At 40.2% G+C, this 15,590-nt stretch overlaps 1 protein-coding gene across 2 annotated transcripts in view; it reads left to right on the forward strand.

The window, feature by feature from the left end:
- The window catches only part of CHRDL1 (chordin like 1), a 38,368-nt gene that overhangs the window by 11,952 nt on the left and 10,826 nt on the right, over positions 1-15,590 (forward strand). The window contains exons 5-7 of one of the 2 annotated variants that reach the window (XM_041396367.1): positions 12,061-12,206; positions 12,963-13,056; positions 15,087-15,154. In XM_041396367.1, coding sequence (XP_041252301.1) covers positions 12,061-12,206; positions 12,963-13,056; positions 15,087-15,154 — 308 coding nt within the window. The remainder of the gene's footprint in view (positions 1-12,060; positions 12,207-12,962; positions 13,057-15,086; positions 15,155-15,590) is intronic. The other variant, XM_041396368.1, reaches the window with a different exon arrangement.

Raw genomic sequence — 15,590 nt, forward strand, 5'->3', positions numbered from 1 at the left:
CCTTTGAGAAAAGTTGGCACTGCTCTCCCCCTGGAATTAATGTCTTCTGCATCCATAGTGACACTGGACTCCCTGACACAAAGAGATGCAGTGTTTGTATCCTGTCTCCCTGGCACCAGACATCATGAGTCTTAAGTAGTTTTCAGACATATGTTATGAAGCATCTTCTGCTTCCATCAGTGGTTCACCAGCTTCTACCACAGATTCCCTGCTAACCTTTCCTTTTTTAAATGTATTCTTTCTAGCATTGGCAAAATCCAGACCTTGTTTCCTATACAGATCTAGATATTTCTTCCTTTTGCAGCTCTAAAAAGTATTTTACCATCTGAACTGTATTCTTCTTATCACAATACATATGTAACCAAAAACCTAGGGTCACAGGAATTGAGACTCTTTTTACACAATAGTGAGACTCAAAGGACATCACATACTTCTGAGCTTGATCTCCTTCCTTCCACCTCAGGATGCTTCAGACATCATCAGAGGAGAGGGGATTTGTAGTCAGGGAGAGAATTCACCATCATTCTCAGATCTGGATCAGCTCTTGACCTAGAGTGGACTTCAGAGCTTCTGCCTCCTGTCATGGAAATAAATTTCATGTACAAGTTCTTTGAGCATCTAGCTGTGGCTGTCTTTTATGGCATTTCTATGGATAGTGCCTTTAAAGCTGGAACATTTATTGTAGATTATATAATTTCTACATTCAACAATTATAAATCAAAGTATTTAGAGTCTAATTAAAGATCAAATATGTAAACCTAAGAAAAGCTTACATCAGAAGCAAAAGTTCATAATTGCAGGATTCAGGAAAGGTTTCCACATTCCACTTGCTGGTTTGATTTCTCAGCAGATAAGGCTGCATGCTGATGTATGAATCAGCCATCTGGCTCCAATGTTTTCTAAGTTTGCTGCCCCAACTAAACACACTGCCTTCCAAGAACATTCAGTATTGGTAACATGTTCAAGTTTAAGCTCCTTTGGTACTATGGTTTTTCTTTATCAAATTCAAACCACTTTTCTGATGTACTTTTGTTCCTCTTTAGATAAAGAAATGCCCAGTGCCACCTATGTACATAGCTGGTCTAAAGACGTACCAGATGAGGTATCTCACAACAGTGGGCTGAGAACATCACCTAAAAATGAGTGAGGCTCTGTCTGCATGGTAGACTGCAGCATGGCTCACTAATACCTGAATCTTTGAACTATCTATTTTAGATCATGGGACAGTGCAGAACTCACTGCACTGCAAGACTCACTGAAGAAGCAGAAAAAATGTGCCTGCCATGAGCTCAGTGCTACCTTCAGCCAGTAACTAAGCTAGTCCAGGTGACAGCCTGCACTCTGCAGTGTAGACAAAGACTCAGCATTGCAAGGTGCAGGGCATGTACAGCACCTGTTGACCTGACAGACATTTTGTAAGTAGATACAGAACATGTACAGCACATCTTGCACTGAATTACAACCGAAATCTTCAACCCTGGCTGTTGGAATACTCTGCTGGTGTGATTTTTCCATTGCAGAATGCACATACATTGAACCATTTGGTGAAGAAGCTTTGGGTTCTACCCACCTCACACACCAGAGCTCCCAGGCTCTCAGTTATAGTCTTCTTACCCTTCCATTCATGAACATTTTTGGGATGGAGGAAGGGATACTGTGCCCAGCTCTTCCATTCTCTATGCAACCCTTCTTGCTACCACCTAACCCTTCTCATATCAGCAAGTGAGTCCTACCAGTGGGTAGTTGTCAGATAGTTAAAATTAATTTTTATTTGGAATAAATTTGGTTTAGAAATACAATGGTATAGGCATTCCAGGGAGATGTCTAATTTTTTGTTATTGATATGTGCTTAGATAATTTTATTTGGTTTGTGGTTGGCCTTTGTCATTATCTTCACAAGGAATGTTTGCTGTCACAGCCAGATTGAGGTTACTGCTTGTTTCCATTCTGCTTTTCTGACCATAAAAATTTTTAAAAATCTATCTGTATATCAGCATCCAGAATGTATGTGAAAAAATACGTATCTTCCCACATGGATGACAGAACTTCAGTTCTTTGGACTGACATGATAGGATAGGATAAGCTGCTCAGAATTTTTCCAAGATAACTTTCAAGACCTTCAAAGAGACTTCAGAGAGGATTCAGAATGCACCAAAGCTTCATTTAATTTGTTTCCTCACTGGCAGAGAGATTGGTGGATTCATATAATATTTTAACTTGAGAGCAGGAATTAAACTAGAGCAATGTAGAAAGTGTTTTATGAGCCCTTTAGAGTTGCTGGGCAATTGATAGGCAATTTTTTATGCAACTGTAAAAGAAAACACAGGAAATTAAGCTGCAGAAAATATATTAAAATGATGTGAAGAGTTTGACTTTAGCCTTAGAAAACTACACACAAGCAACAGCCTTTTGAATGTTTAAACTGAAACTACATCTTTGTCTTGAATCTGGATAGAAGTTCATAGTGTCTAGATAAGGTGCTACTAGTTCCTTCAAGCAATGAATTTCATACACTTTCTACAGTCTGACCATATTAAAGACTAGCTGTGGTGATTAACTCTGAATTACCCTGGATTTTTTAGAGCTTAACCTGGTCCTTAAAGTTATTTTAATGTAAAGCATTTTGTGGCTTAATATCATTGACACCTGCATCTCCAAGAGGCACATATGGATTTTATTTAAAGCTGGTGTTTGTTGCAGTTTTTGGATAGTGAACTTTTCCATCCACATTTATTATCAGCCTCCACCACTACTTGAAAGACAACATCATTGCACAGCTTTGGTTGTTTTTTAAAGGAACCTGAACACATAATTTTAATTTGTCATGTTACAAATTTACAAAACAGATTTGTAATAATTTGGATTGTGATGCATAACTGAGGGGAAAAGCTAAATGCACATGGACTGAGGCCTGATCCACTTTCTACTGCAGTCAATCAACAGATTTCTATTAACTTTGGTTTTGGACTCAGTCTTCTATGAGAACAGATGCAGTTACTGACTATGATATAGTCCTTCTCTCTAGAAATAGTAAGGAATATGGTAGAAATATGAGACAGAAGATGAAAGGGGAAACTGCCTTTTTGCTGTGCCACACAGAGTAGGTGTTTGGGCCAGGCTCCAAATCTATTTAGTTCAATGGACTTCAGATCAGACCTTGAGGTGACACATTTGTGTAGAGTGGAAACAAAAGCAGAGGGAAGAAATTAGGCAAAAGAATTTTTAGTACAAAAGAAATCCATTTGGTCTCATATGCTGTGCTGCAATTCCCCAAGGACCTCCAGCCACAAAGATTGTTTAAAAGAATCCTAGCTGACCCCTAGAAGCTAACCCTGCACTGAAACACTGTAACAGGTTTTCTCCGTCTGAGGTTCCTGTATTTTCATGAGATGATCAATCAGGACTTAGTTCTGGTGATGAAGTAGCTCTAGAATATTTGTATTTTACCCTATTTGATGTGACAGTGGTAAAAAAAATTTACCACTGTAAAAAAGTCTCCTCTCAGCAGTTAGTGGCTTTGACCTTGAAACAGTCAATTTGCAATAGCAGTTTATTCCCCCGTGTGCTGCTGGCTCTCTGGGCTCAGTTTAGATATCCAGCCCTGAAGCTGCACTAGGGGCAAGTCTGGAATATGTAGAACTGAGTTAAAGGTGCTGACAGGTTTCCTGCCTTTTCAAGGCAAAGGTATGCAGGAGGCTTTTATAGACACTCAGGAAAGTTTGGTAGATAGGAAAATTTCTGGGAAAAATGGAGCACATTTTATCCCAGGTCACCATGAAACTTGTGTTCCACAATGTCCCTCACTGCCTGTATGACAGAGATTCCCTATCTACTCTCTTTTTATTTAGCACCTCTGCATTTGGCCCCTCTCACCAAGCAGCCCCAGCACAGCACCTCATACCCAAGTGGCCAAAATATGGTGATGGAACATTTTTTGCACTGAAGGTCTTTTTGGAGACCACAGGGCAGAATGAGGAAATCCCTGTTTCCAGCTATCTGCTTCTTTGCACTGGCCTTTCTGGTACAAATGGGTCAGCAGATAAACATTAATTGTATCTCTGAGTACAAAGCAAACCTACTGTTCTTACTGTACCTTAGTTTCACTGGAACTGCAGGAAAATAGGCAAGTGCTCTGTGTTACATAAAGTACTACTATTTCTGCATGAAATGCACTGCATAAACACAGAAGAATATAATTTAGGTGATATTTTTTCCATATACACATAAGGATCTTTTTAAAAATAATATTTTAAAAATACAGTTTGGTTTGCACACATAACATCAAGGTTAGTTCAATCAACAGAGTTTCCCCAGATTTATTCAACATAACTATGATTAAAATGTCACTGTCACTCTCCTAGCAAGGTGCATAATCTCTGCAGGATGCTTCCCTCACCTCTTTTAAGTCTAAGGCTGCTCTGTTTTGAATTTGTAAGGATCAGATTATAAACACATATTTATTCCTCTGTTCCAAATATGTCTCATACTGGATAGCTGTTCCTTATACACAAAAACCATATTCTGTTGTCTTGTGTTTAGGAGAGGGAACGGCCCAACATAGAGGATTTTTGCCTGGAGGCAGGCTTCTTTATCTTTTACTTGGAATGTTACTAGCACTTAGATTTCTCCAGGACTGGGAAGAGCTTTGGCTGAAGAAGTCAAAGGATTCATTTCCGCTTTTTCAGAGCTCTGATTCCTTAGGTGGAAAAAGGCTAATTCAGACATTGTTAATCTGAGCAGCTCAACAACTGTTCACATCTTTACATGCTTATCTAGCTGTCAAAGTGGCTGTTCCAGCAACCAGAAGAGGTACATAGCATTTTAAAAGCTGGAGAGAGGACTTTAGCCCTGATCTCCTCACAAAGTGAATTTTGAAGTCCTTCAATTTACTCTTTGTTTTCCTCTTGTACATCAGAATGGCAGAGGATCCAAGCATGGTTCAACTGTTTGCAATCAAAAATAACTAGACAAGTAAATTCATAGAAACACAGAATGGTTGGTTTAGAAGGAACCTTGAAGGTCTTCCAATCCCCTGCCATGGGCAGGGACACCTTCCACTAGACCAGGCTACACAAAGATCTGTCCAGCCTGACCTTGAACAGTCCCAGGGATGGGCAGCCACAGCTTCTCTGGGCAACCTGTGTCAGGGCTTTATCACCCCCACAGTAATTAATTTCTTCCTAAGATCTAATCGAAACCAACTCTCTTTCCATTTGCCATTCAGATTCTGCACATGAATAAGTTATCCCATTACTGCTATTCCAGACTACTTCAGTATTTTGGGGCCTCCTAGAATTAATCTTTTGCAGGGGAACATGAAGCCTATTTTGTCAGCCTTTAACACTGCTATGAAAACCACTAAGAGACTTAGCACAGAAAAATCATCCTATATCTTTCTATGTGTACATTACCCTACAGAATAGTTTGTTTCTAGGGAAAAAACCCGGATTCCATGAAAGAGGAGAATTAACTATATTTTTTTAAAAAAGAGACTTTCGGGTTTGTGCAAATCCTATCTGAGTCAAGAGTCTTCCAAAAGCAGATGTCAGGTAATGAAAGTACTGCCCACTTGTGCTGGGCAGGGTGTGTGCCTGAGCTGGTTCAGGTTTCACAGAATTTTCAATATGCAAAATAGGAAGAAGTACTTTGATACTCAACTCCTGTTCCCCTCTGGCATTAGAAATGCTTGTGGTCTGCACATTTCCGAGAATTGTGTTTTATTTCATGATCTCTCTTTATGTGTGGCTTCTGAATGGGTAACCTACAATTCTTAGTCAAATTTTAAGTTACAAGGAAATTAATGGAGCCTTGCATGATGCTGTTATTTCTGTACCCCAACTTGAGGGGTACAGAAAGCAGCATGTGAGATCACTATTCAGCTCATGTCCAAGGACAGTTTCCTGCACCAGGATACAGCCCAGAGAGCTCTGGAGTCCCTCTTGAAACTAAACTAACGCTTCCAATTGTGTACATTAAGTAGCAGAACTCACTGGGAATACTAGGAAATGTGCAGAAGAGATGTCAGTGCAAACAGTTGTCCCAGAGTTACAGCAGAATCCAATTGCTTCTCTACTGAATATGGTTCCAAAACAATCCTCAGTCTCTTGGTCTGTACATGCTTATGCTCTGGGTTGATTCAGAAAACATGTTTCATAAAATCCTCTCTGTATTCAAATTCATAATCTATCATCTGTCTGCTTTTAAAAAAACCCAACAGACTATCTGCAAAACAGTTCCCAGTATGGTAAGTTTCTTAAGGCATTAGACCTTGTGATTAATTTCATATTGTTTAGCATTAGATTGTTTTTATAAGGGTGGTTAATAAAATAGACAAACTGTAAAACCCAAGCCAGGCTGGGCACCCAGCCTTTCTGCTAGACACTAAAAGCATATCTTTTTCATTAAATGACACTAGGTGATTCTGAATGTTGCAGTTTAAAAATAGTTTCTAAGTCAGCAAGCCAAGAGTCTGTAGGATTTTTAAAAAAATGTTCTTTGCCAGATGTTCTGATACTAAAATAAGCAATAGTGAGAGTGTTAAGTACTAACACAAACGGACAGAATATTGTAGGAGCAAGCACCTCACAGAGATGCAGCAAAAGCCCACAGACCTTGCTGAGGTGCTGTGCAGGGTCCCAGCAGACCCTGCTGAGGGATGAGCTTTGCTTGTGCCTTCACTGGCCAATGAGTGCAGTCTCCATTTCAGGAGCACACTCACTTCAACCTGCCACTGGCTGCAAGTCAGTGCAGCTAAGCACAGTGACTGTCACAAAGCCAAGATGTCTCCTTGTCCCCAATGGCAAGGAGAGCTCAAAAGCAGCTGATTTTTTTGTCTTTCAGATGTCACTGATTACCATGCCATGACTGATTCTAAGGTGGCTTTCCCAGTTTGTTAGGTAGTGTCCTAAATAGTAATTATACCTGTAATTCTTGTCTTTATCCAGAAGGATCCAAGTTCAGCACTTAATTGATTGTAGTAAGGCCTGGATCCTAAAGCCATTCCTCAAATAAGTAATCTTCCATTTCCCAGAAGGTTAGATTCCTCATAGCTGGTTACTACTTTTCACTCTGCACATAAATACTTCTGCAGAAATTACCAATGTTTTAAACATCAGGAACTGCCCATGGAATTTGTCTAAGCTATTCAAGGGATTAGTAGCAAATAACTGATGCTCTTCTGCTTTATATCCAAGTAAGGGTAAAGCATCTCAGGACCAAATTTTTATAACAATCCAGGAAGGAATAGAACTGTAAACATAAAAAGTTGAAAGATGGTGTTTCCAAAACTGACTGTGATCCATGTGATACAGAATCTGTTTCTCCCAGAAGACTGGAAAGTCGGGTATGTGTACATTTTTGACTCTTCCCTCAAACCTTAGCCCTTGGACACCTCAAGTATGGGCAGAGCATCAGGAACCCAGAGAGGCTTCCATGAAAAAATATGTGATTGGAGCAGATTCCACTGAACCAGAAAATTTCCATAAAATTTCTGTGGTTTATGACATTCATATCTAACACTGTTTTGTCAGATTATGAGGAAAGCACTGGTGCTGCAGTTCACACTGAGGTAGTATCCCTTCATGGCAAAATTTTTGCCATACTGTTTCTTTGCATGCTCTGTCAAATGAAGCACAGTTCGTGAAATCTGTGAACTATACCTGTATGCACTTCCAGTTCATAGTTGACTTTCACATCAAGTTGTACTACAGGTCTTAGTTGACACAAATCCTGTTTCATAGATCAACAGTTCCTCACAGTACAAGCATCAATCTCAAAAAAGCAGCATTCAAGCACATATGTTGGCTGAATCCTGAAGGAAACCTTTCTATTGGCTTCATCGAGCCTGGGATTTACCCTGTGTATATGGGACATCAGTGAAAAACAGCCCAGGCAGACAAAAGAAGCTGGACAGAATCCCATGTTTGGAAGAGAGGAATGTTTGAATATAAGTATTCAGGCATAGCCACTGTAGTCTCCAGTTGTTTTTTAAAAAAAGAATTGTTTTGAAGTTAATCCATTTTTGATACAGTTGTATTCTGTTGTCTGTTTGTAAAATATGAAGGATTTCTTCAGCCAGATTTAACCTCTAAAGTTACTTACAGGATAAATTGAAATCCATATCAGGTCATGTGAAGCCCAGGTTGTACATCTTGGCTCCTGCCATTACCTGATGCTAATGATGGTGATAAATCACTGCTATCCATATTGCAGACTCATGGTCTTATCTTGATCACACGAAAATTGTAGGCAAATATAAGCATGACCTCTCAACTTCTGTACAGAAGTCTGAGCCCTTACAGAATAAATGCCAACCACAGAAACAGAGATATTTGCTTTACAATTGATGCTATAACATCTTTACCCTATACATTGTATGTTGCTTCCACTGACATGCTAAGAATGCCAGGAAAAACCCCTTAGAATGAACCCATTTAATTAAAAGGATTCACACAGATGGTTTGCCTGGTACTTTACAGAAGCAGCTAATTAAAGCAATGTTAGTCAGCACCATTAAAATGCCAGATAAAGCTTTGGGAACAGTCCTGATTAGGAAGCAAGGTTTACAAATAGAGCTTTGAGCAATGCAGTATATTTGCAGTTAATTAATCTGCTTCTAACCTGTCTTTTCTAAGGCACAGAATAATGCATGCTGATATCAGTGTTAATGACAAAAATTTTCAAAGCTCAAATGTGGCACTTATTAAAACAATCCACAATGACTCTAATTTCACATTCTACAGGAGAATATGATATCATGGGGGAGTCTGAATTCCTCTAATTAGCCATGATTTAAAAAGCATTAGAAAAGAAACCAAGTCTGAGTTTAAGAAAATCAGTCACACACCAGCAAAGTTAGGCAGAGAGAGAAACTGCACCAGAGAGAAATTATATTTGGACACAAAAAATAAACAAATCTTCCTTGCAGCTCCAGGCAAATGCTGTGTTTGGAAAGGATCAGTTATACTCTTCAATATGCCATCTCCAATATATGACTGTATATATTTTTTTGCCATAACAAGTAATGTGGTCTTGATCTGAAGACTTTATAAGACCTGACTCTGTGCAATAATGAAATATGTCCAGTCACTTAATGTGCTAAAAGATGACCATATGGGCAGGTCTGTGCATAGGACTTAAATCATGGTCTTATATCCTGTAATTGAAACTGACTTTTCTTACAATTATTTAATGAAATAAGACTTCAATTCCCTGAAAGGAGGTTGTAGTGAGGTGGATGTCAGTCTCATCTCCCAGGTAACAAGTGATAGGATGAGAGGAAATGGCCTCAAGTTGCATCAGGGCAGGTTTACATCAGCTGTGTTTAGAATTTTGTTTTGACAGACAGAGTTGTGAAGCATTGGAACAGACTGCCCAGGGAAGTGGTGGCATCCTCATCCCTGGAAGTGTTCAAAAAACATGTGGATATGGCACTTGAGGACATGGTTTAGTGGTGAACGTGGTGGTGGTACTGAGTTGAAAGTTGGACTTGACGGTCCTTTCCAACCTTTATGATCCTGTGATTCTCTGGTTTAAAATAGCCATAGAATTTCATCCCAAATTCCAGACAGGCAGTTGTACATGTGTTTTGGGCTGCATGTAATGATGTAGCTGTCACAGGCCCACCTCTGTGATTGATTAAAAGAAACATAGATGAAAACAACGACCTAGTGCAACTCTCTCTGCCATCATTTTCCAAGCAATAAAAGTTGCACTGTCCTCCTTCCTTATTTAGAAGCAACAGGTTAAGGGCATCTGGTGATTTCCTACAGAACTGAGTGATGTGGCATATACCAAGGTAAATCTGCAGTAAAATTTACTCTCTTTATCCAACACTCTGAAGAGTCACGGTGAGTCATTCAGGTATTGGTCTTAGCAAAATGTCAGACCACAAGCCACACACTGCTTTTGGACAGACATCCCACATGGGCACAACAATGCCCTGCAGAGGCTGTGTGAACAGGGCCTTGTCTCCAGTCAAGGACCATCTGTGTTATCCTTTCATTTCTCCTTCCATTTTAATTCCTTTCCAGTCTTCTGCACTTCCAGTTGCTCAAGGGGCGAGGAGATAACTAAAGGTTTGTCAGTCTTTCCTCCTGCTTTCCATGAGATGACTCTCAGAAAACCCAAGGAAGAGATTTAAGTTTTGGGAGGCATCACAGTCCTGAAAAGTGCCTCTTTATCTATGTTTTCCAATATTTGTGCATAAATAGTAGTGGGATTTGTCAGTTGAATCTTTTGCTGATGATTTTCAAAGAATGTCTTAATTAGAGCATACATCTTGCCATTCCAGACTGTGCATTACTAGCAAACCATACAGTAAGTGCCAAAAGCAATGCATTTCTGTGCCAAACACAAATGTTGTCAGGGCTCTGTACTCTTTGTAAGATTTTGGAAAGGTGTCATTTGACTCTCTTGATTGCTTTGAAAATGATGAATCCAGTGCTTCAGCTGTGGAAGTGCAAATACCAAGTGTGTCAGGCAATGAAATGTCAGGCAAGGAACCCTGGCTAGCTGACTTCTGCCAGTCTCCTACAGACTGGGCTTTGCTGACCCCATACACTCTCAAATACTGTAGTACGTGTATGTTCCACAGGCAGATTTGACATTTGGCATTTAAAGTATTAACATTTGATGGACCAATGTAATTAGTATATGCTTTTATGGAAAACTAAATGACTGTGTTTAATGGCAGTGTGTACCAGCAGAAAACTGCTTTTTCACTTGAGCTCACAGCTGAAAAACGTACATTCCGTGGTGTCATGGTTTCACAGAAAAATATCTCCAGGTTTATCTGATAGGTAATGAAAGGGACTGTAGAAAAACCTGAATATTCAGGTTTCTTTTAAGTGAAAGCCCAAACCCACTGACTGAAATTTCAGCTGCATTCCTAGAAATTTGCTGTGATTTGGGCTCCAGAAAACAAACACTCCGTTGTTACTTGCACAGAGCCCTTGTTTGAAATATCTTTTCCCATACTGAGATGCTAAATTCATGTGAATATAAATATGTAGTGCCAGGTTCACTGCCCAAGCCATGTCAAGTAACTTACATTTCATGGGTAAAGTGTACTCCCTTTGCACAGTTTATCAACTGCTAATAGCTAAACACTCTAGAGGATGTTTTAGCATAAGGTATGGATAGCTTTATGTCTTAGAAAAACATTTAACCCATGTGGTGCAGAACTCATTATGATACTGAGTTGAAGCAGGAGGGTTTTTTAATTGACACTGCCATGTCGTGCACTTTGTCATATGGACTGAATTCTGCAAAGTTCCCTCATCTGCACATCTGACATTAAAATGAGAGTGCATCAGTGCATGTCAGAGAAAAATCAACTTTTGGTTAGCTTTTGGCATCTGCCTTTGACAAGTTTTACCCATTTTGAAAAGAGCAGCAGCAGTGAATTGTGAAAGCCACTAGGAACAAATGCTTAGTACATAGCTCTCTCTTGGCAGTCCCATCATCATTACTGCTGCTCCTCTACCTAAAGGTTTGTGCCTGTGGATGGCAGGGAATCATCCATGCCCTGTGGCACAACTTGCTAACCTACAATTAAGTTCTCTCTGGTAGAAATCATAAAAAAAAAAAACAAAAAACAAACAACTGTATCAGTTCCCAATACTAAGAAGGGGGAAACTCTGCTAGAACAGTGCTATTGATAGTGGGATTCTGTGTGCATGCAGTTCCTAATGCCTTTTACATTGAAGCATGAAAGAGCCGTGTGCATGTAGCAAGTGGGCACATAACCACACCCCTCTGTCCTAATACCAGATGCTACAGAACAAGGGAAAACGCTGCAGCCTGAGACAGGGCCATTAGTGCTGGCATTGCAGTTGGTCGTCAGCAGCCTAGGATTGACTGGGACAATCACCTCAAAGTGTCCTTTAGCAAAGTTCAGCAAGATAGTAGCATATCACTTGTACTTTGCAGCATTACAGAACTTGTCCTTCCATAATAAAGAGAAATAAAGGAGAAGGGAAGTTTTTCCTCCCCTGTATTTATGACATTGTGAATTTTCAAGAACATTTGCATGAAATGTTCCTTTCGCCTTGCTTCCAGAAGACTCCCTTTTCTCAGTAAGCAGCAAAATCACCGGGAAATCCTGTGAATACAATGGCACCACCTACCACCATGGAGAAATGTTTGTGGCTGAGGGGCTTTTCCAAAACAGGCAAGCAAACCAGTGTGCCCAGTGCAGCTGCTCAGTAAGTAACACGATTTGACAGATCCCTGCTCTGTCTATGCTCCAGTTCTGCCTTCTAGCAGATATGACACTGAAATATAAGCAACGCATAGCAAAGGCTGGGAATTGAGAATTAATGATGAAACTCATGAGAGTGCTCAGAGCTGGTGAGAGTGTGCAGTACCTGGTAAATAAATGCCAGATGACCTCTAAAACACAGTGCATAATGCATACCCTGCATCTGCTGTGACTGAGCTTACAGTGCACTGGCAGCTGGTAAAATATTGCTGCTTAGCATATATAGAATATTTCCCTTCAACCTAACTGGAAAATATAGCACTAAACCAATGACTGATTTCATTTCGACAGAGCTGATAAGTAAAGAGCCCCAAGGCTGGGAGGGAACAGCATTGAGCTGGCACTGGGCCACAGAGCCATTCCTGAGATGTCACAATTCAAATCCAATATATTTGAGCAGTCACCCAGTGACTCTTCAGAGCATGTCTGAACCAAAACATCCCTCTCAATCCAACCAGCTCTTCAGTATCAACTACTGGCAGCTCTCTAGTTCCTCTCATAAAATCATCATCATATATTCCATGAACTAATAATTTCATAGGACAAGTACTGAACAGACTGTTCTAATCTAATATTCTGCTTTTTGCATAGAGTGGCATTTATGTAAACACAGATTTAAGCATGTCCATTAAAAAAAAGAATGTACAGTACCAGAGAATCAACAACTCCTTCTAAATTCCCTTTTGTGTTTTACTGGCAGGAAGGAAATGTGTACTGTGGATTGAAGACTTGTCCCAAATTAACTTGCTCTTTCCCAGTTTCTGTTCCGGAGTCCTGCTGTCCAGTTTGCAGAGGTACGTTCAAGCCCAGTCACAGAAGGACAGGCTCTGAATTTACTCCTTCCCCTTTCAGAGCCTTGTCTGTCACCAGCACTGTCACTCAGGAAACTGCCTGCAAGTTTCCCATGTAATTACAATCCAATGCATGTTGGGAAATTACTCTGTGAGTGCCAGCAAGGTAACATTGCTACCTTTGTTTCCTAAATTGAAACAAGGTGAGAATGCTCTGATGATAAAGTTGCATCCCCCTAATGAGGTAAATCAAGGCTTCGAATGATGTACTGAAGTAGCTGCTATTACTCTGGGTAGAGAAGCTTTGTAATAAAAGATGAGCTTCTATCTGACAAGTTAGCAGACCTACTCAAGTTGTGCAAGACACTAGAATTTAAATTCAGAGGCAAGGGCAATTACTCCAAATTAAATTAGGTGTCAGGCAATACTCAGGTGACTTCAGTATTTTACTAGCAATTGCATTTTAGATCTTGTACCCACAGGACACTTGATTCTAGGGGCCTTCCCAGCCTCTCTGAATGTCTAAACCTAACTGTCTGTCTAAAAGCCCAAGATGTCTGAGAATTTCTAAATGTATTTTATCTCACTATTAGTATTATGGCACTTGAACCACCACTTCCAGGGTATCTAAGCATCTATGGCCTGTTCTCAAAGATGCAGATAAGCACGTAAAGGTACCTGTGCTTTTTAGAAGTGCCACTCAAAATATTGGTGATGCCAGGATGCTTTGAAAATCTCCCCTGTTTGCACGTTTGTGCTGCTTCATTCTTTTGATATTTTGCTTGTTTGAACTCAGTACTATTGCATGGTAAAAATAAGGAGCACTTTCTAGTTGGTTGTCTGATTTTCCCTATGGTGCAAGAGCTGTGAAACACAAACCAGCATAGTCCCACAGGCCCTGACCTGAGGAGCTGGCTGAGTGCACAAACTGAACCAAAAGTTCTGAGCAGTGGAGGGCTGAGCCAGCAGGAAGGTACTTGAGAGTGCATCAGTGCTAATAAAGCAGCAGGATGCAGAGAGAGCCCTGTGCAATTTGAAGGAATGAGGCCCTGCACAGAAGCTGTGTAGCCCTGTCAGTGCAGCAGGGTGACAAAGCTGCTTGCTCTGGGGACCATGCAGTGGTAATTAACTTATGTGTGGCACTATGGAGCACCTGAGCTGATCTCTCAGGAGGGCAGTGCTCTGTGCTGCATGAACACATACCTCAGACAGAACAAGGATGAGGATGTCTCTGCAGTTCTTTGCACAGTATCTTTACAAATCTTGAAACTTTTTGCCAGGCAAACTGCTTGTGAAGCCACCTGATCTCAAACAAGCAAAGTCATAGTTCTGTTCCCAGGAAGAAATACAGTGATATACTCTTTTAAATGTAATACATTAACAGTGAATTAAAGTAAATCCTTGTTAATTGTCTGATGTCGATTACCAGGTAGTTATTTGAGCTGTATCTGAAACCAGCCTCTTCCAGTTACAAAAATCAATCTGACTTTCAAAGTACAAAGTATCAAACACAGCTATGCAGTAAACCAGCCTTACACTGGAGAAGTCGGTGACTTCAGATACAGTCACTAATGAGAAACCAGTTCATTAGCATTTTCATAGGAGAGGTGAGATTACATCAGATTACGCACTAGAGGCGACCCACTGTCTGCAGTGATCCAGGGTTTTTTTAATGTATTCTCCTGTCTACTGCTCTTACTTAAAAATGGTGAAATGATCATTTATCTCATAATCTACCTTGTCCTTTTCAATATGGCAGAAGCTCTTTTATCTTGCCGCTGTGTTTTCTATGAAATGCAAACCTAAACAAAATATTTGCAAAGATCTAGCTCAGCTCATGGGGAGGAGAATGTGAGTCAGTTTGTGCTCCCTGCATGGCCAAGTATATTAATATCAAAATTTGCTGATTTTCATATTCATTCCTCTGCTACTGACTAGACCCTAATACAGCTGTAAAGCCAGGTGACCCTCTGTATCTCCCAAGGTGTTGCACAGTTACTGCTCTAATGGACACTGTTCTGCTTCATGTACAGGGGATGGAGAATTATCATGGGAACATTCTGATGGAGACATATTTCGGCAGCCAGCCAACAGGGAAGCTGTAAGTGGGACCTACAGTTTAAAGACATACTTTCTTGCTCTGCTGTGCATGGCAGTACATTGGGAAAAAAGAGAAAAGGATGATAATGGGTCTGAATACCTACTGCCTCATTCTGGGTTCTGTGAATCTAGCCCAAAACAGGTTTCTTTCACTCAGCCTGAATTCATGAACAATGCTGAATTAGAGCAAGAGCTCCTGAAGTCTCTGGATTTGTTTTTTTCTGTATATGCTCTGCAAGAATAAAATTTGACAGTATGTTTGCTATGCAAGAATTGCTCTTAAATAGTAATTGCAAATACTTGCTTCCCAGTTCACATACACACATATATATTTACTACAGGGCTTTACTGTCTTTGATGGTAAAAGTATCCATTAACAACTTACTGCTCAAGAGATTATTTTTGTAACAGCATTTGGAGAGAATCTGAAGGGCTTT

This window comes from Onychostruthus taczanowskii, unplaced genomic scaffold (genome assembly GCF_017590055.1).
Source record: "Onychostruthus taczanowskii isolate IOZ18803 unplaced genomic scaffold, ASM1759005v1 scaffold13, whole genome shotgun sequence".
Classification (NCBI taxonomy): domain Eukaryota; kingdom Metazoa; phylum Chordata; class Aves; order Passeriformes; family Passeridae; genus Onychostruthus; species Onychostruthus taczanowskii.